The sequence below is a fragment of the Eumetopias jubatus genome, unplaced genomic scaffold (genome assembly GCF_037043125.1).
Source record: "Eumetopias jubatus isolate StellerSeaLion01/CBP00866 unplaced genomic scaffold, mEumJub1_p1.0 scaffold_7, whole genome shotgun sequence".
NCBI classification, from domain to species: Eukaryota; Metazoa; Chordata; class Mammalia; order Carnivora; family Otariidae; genus Eumetopias; species Eumetopias jubatus.
The window spans coordinates 74,980,504-74,989,604 of record NW_028274813.1 but is presented as its reverse complement, the minus strand read 5'-3'; the positions used below and the strand labels follow the sequence as shown (position 1 = coordinate 74,989,604).

Below are 9,101 nucleotides of genomic sequence, written 5' to 3'. Positions count from 1 at the left end.
CTAGTCTATGTAGGGGTTTTCAGAAAGTCATTAAAATGTAGAAAATCTGGAAAAAGTGACAAGTTAACCTGTGATAGTTTTGAAGATATGACCATATAGAAAGTAGTACTTGATTCATATATATAGAGAGAAGATGGACATTTCTGAAAAATACAGCAGATTTTTTGCAAGTAGGTTTATGTTGCCTTGGTTCCTGCAAGCTTATCTTCTTTGTACCCAGTGCTTTCCTCTGGTATTTCATATTTGTGTGCAGACTGATTCTTGACTCTACTGGCTCATGTATCTTTGACACGTGTACTTTGTGTGTGTTCCCATATTGAACTGACACTGATAGATCACTTTTATATACTTTTTTATTTAGATCTTTTAGTCCCAACTTTTTTTTCCTGTTTTATTCTCTTTGAAAAACTATTACTGATACACACCAACCACACAGACACAGATACAGAATTACATGTATACACATAAACACAAAAACATACGTTCTAGTTCTGGAGCTCCAGAACAGATTGTGGAAAATCTACTCTGAATATACATTTTTTGGCTTAATAGTTCATGAAATAGTCAGATGTTATTGTTTAGCCCAACTATCTGAATAAGGGAAAAAAAAAACTTGAACCAAGAGCCTAGATTTACATTCTAGTCCTGGCTTCTACATTTACTAGGTAAATATACTCTTTAACTCTTTTGAACATTGATTTATTTTTCTATATACATAAAGTAATACCTACTCTTCAACCTCACAGATTGTTATGAGACTCCCAAGGATAACATATATGGAATATATTTGCATATTTCATTGTATGCCCATCGGTATTATGTATGTGCATTTACAAAATTCTTTTTTTAGCATTATCTCATTTTCTGGTGACTATAAAGATACCCAAACCAATAAGAACCATAGAAGAATTTTACTATGGAAGACTTGGTAAAGAAAACTTAGTCTAAATGAATATATTTTTCTCTATTAAATTTAAAGGATATAATTACCTAATTGTCTTCATTATAAAGATTTATTATCATCATTGGTATTCTATTTCATGTAGTAATTGAGTCACATACTAGTTATGCATAGTTTCAAAACTGTGCAGTCCTCAGTCTCAAAATACTAAAGAAAAATCTTGAGAAGAATTATAAAAGTAATTTTTATAGTTTAATAAGTAAAATTGGAAAATTATGAGCAAAAACCAATATTTATTAATTTAGGATTTTTGGAATTTTATGAGTCTCTATAAAATATATCCACCTAAGTGTACATATAGTTGGATTCCAATATGTTATTATAGATGAAATCATTCAATATGACAATTTGTACATATGATCAAAGATGAAATATCTTTAAAATATTTTTCTACTCAGACACAAGTAAAAATAAGTTAGAGTATGAAAAAGAAAAGAATTTTTCATAACTTAAGCCACAGTTAAGCCTCAAATGGAAAATTTAAACTTTTGAGTGGTGTGTATTATACAAATACAGTGAACTGAAAAGAAATGAAAAAATAATTGAATAAATGTGAATCATAAAAGCAAAGGCAACTGCATTGAAAATTTTATTTAAAAAAAATGAATCAACATGGTTTGGTTTCTCTCTAGCAGGAACTTTGTCTGAGAATGGGATGGATAACCTGTGACTGGAGAGCCTAGCTCTTTCTGTGACATTTATGTGACTTAAGGATGACAAATTAGTGCACTCTTTTCAACTGTGGTTGCTTGCCTAGGGAAAAAAATGCTATGGGATGTCCAATACTGTGTGTCTATATTTAGTAATAAAGTCTTTTCTATACATTTACACAAAAGCACTGAAACAGTGTATGTGGAAATACATAACTGACAGTTCTTTTTAATAAGAATAAAAGCTGTATAGTTTTTATTGATCTTGAGGGTTTTTTTACGAATCTTTTTTTATGAGAGGATTAAGTCATGTATAGATTAGATAACCCATGCACGGGTAATAGTCACTGACTACAAAAAAATGTTTGGAATGTAAAAGTCAGATTTGCTGTCAGAATAACCATTATAAATATTTTCTAATTAAAAAATAAACTTGTACACTTAATAGAAAAAGGCTCAGCATTATAGATACACAAAGGGCTTTGTTCTCATATATTGATCAAGTTTAAAATATTAAAGTTAATTGCTTTAAATGTAGGTAGAAAAAAGGCCATTAGGTTTAGAAGAATAGGAAATAGTCCTTGAGTTGCAAAATTACCAAAGAAATTTATTAGCAGTACAATTAGGTAATTACATTAAATGAAATGTTATAGGACTTCAGTGAACAAAATAAGTGTACTTGAGTGGAAATTTTTTTAATTGATTTAAATTAATAATTTATCTCACTTATTTCATGTGTTTTCTGTGATAAAATAAATACTCAGTGTAGGAAAGTAATAACATAGGTTAAGTAATAGGAAATCAGTGTTTCTCAGTTTCTTGATATGAGATTTTATTATTTTATGTTTCAGACTTATCACAGATGCTATACTTAGCCAAGGAAGAACCTAATTTTTCCATTATTTTAATATTCTAAATTGTCTTTTTATCCCATAAGGATAACTAATTTAAGTTTATATTCCCAAAATACAAACTGAAACTATAAAACGTACCCCTCAAATCAGGAATGTGGCTCTTGTTCTTACTGAAACTAGATACATTCTTCAATTGCTAGTTGACCAAAATTATATTTTACTGTTGCTCTCATGATCAGAATTAATGTGGTTTTCATTCAGTTCTAAGTTTCTTATAAAACAACTCCTCCTTTATTAAAGTATATATTTGCAGTTTTTATTAGCACTGCTATTTAAACCTACCAGTTCTGAGGAGTGGCCTCTTCAAAAACGTACAGATACAGTTAGATCCTGGTGCTCGCTTCGGCAGCACATATACTAAAATTGGAACGATACAGTTAGATCCTGAATATATATTGTTTATCTTTTTTTGCCTTCATGAATATACAGGACAATGATTTGCAGGTACAAAAAAAGAAAAAAGGACAAGAAACATAAATAAGATGCAGACTGGTGATCAGTTCCGTAAAGGGAATTATTAAAATAAACATGCTAGTGTTCCCAAGAGTTCAGAACAAGGACTTCTCTCATTATTTAAGCGGATTGTGAATTCACCAAGTATCAGCCATGTGAACTTTCTCCAGTAAGTGCTTTCCAGAAAAAGCACTAACTCAAGTGTTTTGGTTCGGGAAGGATGAGCACATTTGTAGAAAATGATCTATCATAAATGATAGACTTGAGGAAATTATAATTCTATTAATTAGATTTCATGAATCTGAATATTTATAATTAGTAGTTGAATGCATTTATTCAAGTAAAATTAAAATAGTCTACACTGAGCAAGGCATACAAGGAAATTCATATACTATAGACCAGTTCTTAACAAAAAAAAATCTCATTTTACCATAGAAGGGGAGAGAAGAGAGCGAGGAGAGAGAGTAAGAGAGCAAGTGAACCAGCACACACAAGAATGAGCAAAAAGGAAAGGCTTTCATCATGGTAAGCAATAAATGATTAGTTAGTGGAGTTTAGCAATCAACCAACTATTCTAAAGATTTAGAATTCTCTAGTCCTTTACAATTATGTAGAACTTGATTATGACTCAAGACTATGAAAGGGAGATCATGGAGGCAACTGTAGTAAAACTTTTATAGTAAAACAATGTAGGTAAGTAAAATACTAAAGGCTAGCAGTGTAACAACATATGACTGCACATGAGTTCATTTGCTACAGAAATTTTTCTGTTTCCTCATACTATAACTCCTCCATGTCTAATTGGAATGCTCTTGAAAAGATTACAAGAAAGTGAGGGGAGTAAATGTATGATAAATGTGGTGCCACATTCAAAGAACCAGCTCCTAGTTTTGTTGATCTGTTCTACTGTTCTTTTGGTTTCTATTTCATTGATTTCTACTCTGATCTTTATTATTTCTCTTCTCCTGCTGGGTTTAGGCTTTATTTGCTGCTCTTTCTCCAACTCCTTTAGGTGTAGGGTTAGGTTGTGTATTTGAGACCTTTCTTGTTTCTTGAGAAAGGCTTGTATTGCTATATACTTTCCTCTCAGGACTGCCTTTGCTGTATCCCAAAGATTTTGAACAGTTGTGTTTTCATTTTCATTGGTTTCCATGAATTTTTTTAATTCTTCTTTAATTTCCTGGTTGACCTATTCATTCTTTAGTAGGATGTTCTTTAGCCTACATGTATTTGAGTTCTTTCTGACTTTCCTCTTGTGATTGAGTTCTAGTTTCGAAGCATTGTGGTCTGAAAATATGCAGGGAATAATCCCAATCTTTTTGTACCGGTTGAGACCTGATTTGTGACCTAGGATGTGAACAATTCTGGGTAATGTTCCATGGGCACTAGAGAAGAATGTGTATTCTGTTGCTTTGGGATGGAATGTTCTGAATATGTCTGTGAAGTCCATTTGGTCCAGTGTGTCATTTAGAGTCTTTATTCTCTTGTTGATCTTTTGCTTAGATGATCTGTCCATTTCAGTCAGGGGGGTGTTAAAGTCCCCCACTATTATTGTATTGTTGTCAATGTGTTTCTTCACTTTTGTTATTAATTGCCTTATATAATTGGCTGCTCCCATGTTAGGGGCATAGATATTTACAAATGTTAGATCTTCTTGTTGGATAGACCCTTTAAGTAGGATATAGTGTCCTTCCTCATCTCTTATACAGTCTTTGTTTTAAAATCTAATTTGTCTGCTTTAAGGATTGCCACCCAGCTTTCTTTTGGTGTCCATTAGCATGGTAAATGGTTTTCCAGCTCCTCACTTTCAATCTGGGGGTGTCTTTGGGTCTAAAATGAGTCTCTTGCAGACAGCATATTGATGGGTCTTGTTTTTTAATCCAATCAGATAGCCTATGTGTTTTGATTGGGGCATTTAGCCCATTTACATTCAGGGTAACTATTGAAAGGTATGAATTTAGTGCCATTGTATTGCCTGTAAGGTGACTGTTACTGTATAATGTCTGTGTTCCTTTCTGATCTATGCTGCTTTTAGGCTCTCTCTTTGCTTAGAGGACCCCTTTCAATATTTCTTGGAGGGCTGGTTTCGTGTTTGCAAATTCCTTTAGTTTTTGTTTGTCCTGGAAGCTTTTTATCTCTTCTATTTTCAATGACAGCCTAGATGGATATAGTATTCTTGTGTGCATATTTTTCTCGTTTAGTGCTCTGAAGCTATCTTGCCAGTCCTTTCTGGCCTGCCAGGTCTCTGTGGATAGGTCTGTTGCCAATCTAATATTTTACCATTGTAGGTTACAGATCTCTTGTCCCAAGCTGCTTTCAGGATTTTCTCTTTGTCTCTGAGACTCGTAAGTTTTACTCTTAGATGTCGGGTTGTTGACCTATCATTACTGATTTTAATAGGGGTTCTCCTGGATTTCGATGCCTGTTTCCTTCCTCACATTAGGGAAGTTCTCTGCTATTATTTGCTCCAATATACCTTTGCCCCTCTCTCTCTTTCTTCTTCTTCTGGGATCCCAATTTTCTAATGTTGTTTCATCTTATCGTATCGCTTATCTCTCGAATTCTGCCCTCGTGATCCTGTAGTTGTTTATCTCTCTTTTTCTCAGCCTCTTTATTTTCCATCATTTGGTCTTCTATATCACTGATTCTCTCCTCCGCCTTATTTATCCTAGCAGTTAGTGCCCCCATTTTTGATTGCACCTCTTAATAGGCTTTTTGATTTCGACTTGGTTAGATTTTGGATCTTTTATTTCTCCAGAAAGCGTTTCTCTAATAACTTCCACGCTTTTTTCAAGCACAGCTAGTATCTTTAAAGTCATGATTCTGAACTCTAGGTCCAACATCGTACTAATGTCCGTATTGAGTAGGTCCCTGCCTGACGGTACTACCCCTTGTTCTTTTTGCTGAGGTGATTTTTTTCGTCTTGGCATTTTGTCTTCCAGTAAGTGGTCGCCTCTCTGTTCAGAGAGTTGTTGCTACTCTCCTCTTCGATCTCCTGTTGAGTTCGTAGGTGTTCAGAATGGTTTGATCCCTATTCAGCTGAATGCCTGAGACCAGACGAAATCTAGGTCTTGTACTCCTCCGCCATCTTGCTCCGCCCCCTCAAATAAAAGTTTTCATAATAAAACAAAATATTAAAATATTTTTAAAGCTGAGACATTTAAAAATTTATAAAAAGACATCTTGGTCTCCAAGATGTTTGAATAATTTTAGGTCTTCTAACTGCCTTTGGAAGTCTTTGCAGATTCCACAAACTCAATATTTGTATTATTAATAAATTCAGGCTTCCTACCAGAAACAGTCATTAACTAGTCCCTCTGCTTTCCCTTTAGCTACATTATATTCTCTACTTAAGGGGACAGAGGTATACCATACTATAATGTATGCTGGATCCCATCCTTCCCTTTCTCAAAACACATTAACGGCTTTATGTTGACAATAAAAAGGAATCTACTAGGCTTGAAAATTCTGGTTTTCCTTTCTATAAAATCTCAGCATAGATCTTCTCCCTTTTATTCATCAACTTCCTTCACCGAGGTCTACCCTTAATACTTACAAACTCTTTCTCATTTCACAGTGTCTGTTTACACTGGCCCTTTTGCCTGAAATGCTCTTTTCTTTGCTCAGATCTCAAATTCTAGAGCTTACTTAACTGGCTGGTATAAATGTCTCCCCTTAAAATGGTCTTCTGAGGCCACCATGCTTAAGATAGATCCCTCCCCTTGGTTACTCTCTCCAGAACAGGGAACAGGTCTGTATCTATAACCGTGTATCTGTATTGCTTTAGACAGTGATTGGTAACTAGTAAATATTTTTTTAATGTTTCATGAATGATGAAATTCACTTTCATTGAGTGTCCATGTGATCTGGTAAAGCAAGCTACACTAAGCTGTTCATGGTTTTAATCTTTAATATTTCGGTTGATACTGATTCTTTGAAAACTGAGTACTCAAGATATGTTGGGAATATTTATTTTTAGGCATATTTTTACCTTCTACTAAATATATAGTTTATTGAGGCTATATAGTGAGAATGTTACCCTCATTCAAATCACAATTCCTCTGTGAAGACTTCATAATGGTTGAAAAATATTGACAGATATTTTAACACCTATTAAGTTACTAAATACAGTTTTAGGGAAAAAGATTTGATACTAAACACCATATAGTATGTTGTCATACTAAAATTACCTATTTTTACATACTGAGCCATTAAAATTTTATAAAATTTTTATAATAACATTTATGATTATGTGTTTTAAACATTCATCAATGTTGTTTCCTTGAATTTGAAGACAAGGAAATACAAGGAATTAATGAATGCACATTTATTAATGTATTGAATCTGTGTTATGAACATTTTCCATTAAATTTTTGATAAAACTGACAATAATTCTATGAATTTTGAGGGAAATGGTTTTTAATATTTTCATTGTAGTTATTCCAATAAATATTGAAGACTCAAAAACCCCAAATAGCAGAGACCACAAATAATCACTTGTTATAGACATTATTTAAGAAGTGAGCCAGGAACCAAGATGCTGGCTGCTGAATCTCTTAATGGCTGCTTTCATTTCCTTATTCCTCAGAGTATAAATAATTGGATTAAGAAGGGGGGTGATTATAGAGTAAAACACAGAAAGAAACTTATCTATAGAGTAACTGTTGAATGGGAAAACATAGATAAAGACAGTGGGACCAAAGAAGAGAGTGACCACAGTGATGTGAGCAGTTAGTGTGGACACTGCTTTGGAGGATGCACTGGAGGAGTGCTGCCAGATGGTGACCAGCATGACAATATAGGATATGAGCAAGAGAATGAAGCAGACCAGGGAGAGGAGTCCACTGTTTGCAATTACCAACAGTTCCAGAATATAGGTGTCAGTACAGGCAAGCTTGATGATCAGGGGAAGGTCACAGAAAATGCTGTCCACAACATTGGGACCACAGAAAGGTAAACCCGCAGTGAAAACCATCTGGCTGGTGGTATGTATGAACCCAACTGCCCACGAGAGCAGTAGAAACACAATGAGTGCCCTGCGATTCATGATGGTCTTATAGTGCAAGGGTTTGCATATGGCAACATACCTATCCATGGCCATAGCTATCAGAAGAGACATCTCTCCACCCCCAAAGAAGTGTACAAAAAACATTTGGGCCATGCAGCCCCACAAGGAGATGGTCTTGAGTTTTCTAAGGAAGTCTGAAATCACTATGGGAGTTGTAGCCGAAGAAAGACATAAGTCAAAAAATGATAAATTTGCCAGAAAGAAATACATGGGAGAGTGAAGATGGTTATCGACTATCACAGAAATCACAATGAGGAGGTTTCCTACTATGATGGCTACATAGACAAGAAAGAAGATTGTAAAAAAGAATATTTGAATTTCTTGAGAATTGGAAAGTCCCAGCAAGATGAACTCAGAGACACTTGATCTGTTTTTCGGGAGATCCACATTCATCCTTTTGTATGTTTGTCAGAAGTTGCCTAGAAGAGGGAAGAAACAGGATGTCATAGGGACTGACAAGTCAGTAAACCTGATCTTTACTTACATCCTGTCTCATATGCAGGCAGACAACCCTGTTGGTAATATGATTGCTTCATAGGTATTTTACAGGAGATATTTCACAGGACCACATGACAATAGAAAGTGTGGGGGGAATGGAGCCAACTAAATGAAATGTGTGTGTTGGTTAGTAGGGGCAACGTCAGTTGGACATTGAGAAAACCTCTCACTTCTTGTTCAGCTGCAGATCAGACTATATGTGAACACTTATTAGAATGATGGAAAAGAGTTTTGGAAGGCATCAGCAAAATAGATTTTTATCTTTTTCAGGAAGTGCATTTACTGACACATTTTTGTGACATTCTCAGTATGCAGTAAAAAGTTTGCCATATTAAATATTGCTGAAATCACATAATGTGCGTTATGCTTCCTGAACTAATTATATAGTCCACGAGCATACTGTTGATACAAGGTTGCATGTGGATACACTTATAACTGAGATCAAAACCAATTACTGAGAAAGATTAAGCTTTTTAGACTTGAATGACCCAGATTGACTCTTAAAACTACAGATGCTCATCTACATAGTGCTTAACTCTTCATGTGATTAGACATAA

At 34.4% G+C, this 9,101-nt stretch overlaps 1 protein-coding gene across 1 annotated transcript; it reads right to left on the bottom strand.

Annotated features, from left to right (window-relative positions):
• Positions 1-7,491: 7,491 nt before the first annotated feature.
• Positions 7,492-8,256, bottom strand: LOC114221324 (olfactory receptor 4K13-like). Its single transcript, XM_028119439.2, has one exon. It carries the CDS (start codon positions 8,254-8,256, stop codon positions 7,492-7,494), a length of 765 nt encoding a protein of 254 aa, XP_027975240.2.
• Between the last annotated feature and the right edge of the window lie 845 nt (positions 8,257-9,101).

What these genes read in the sequence shown, in the direction of transcription:
- LOC114221324 (XM_028119439.2), bottom strand. Translation starts at nt 8,256, where the DNA reads ATGTATTTCTTTCTGGCAAATTTATCATTTTTTGACTTATGTCTTTCT.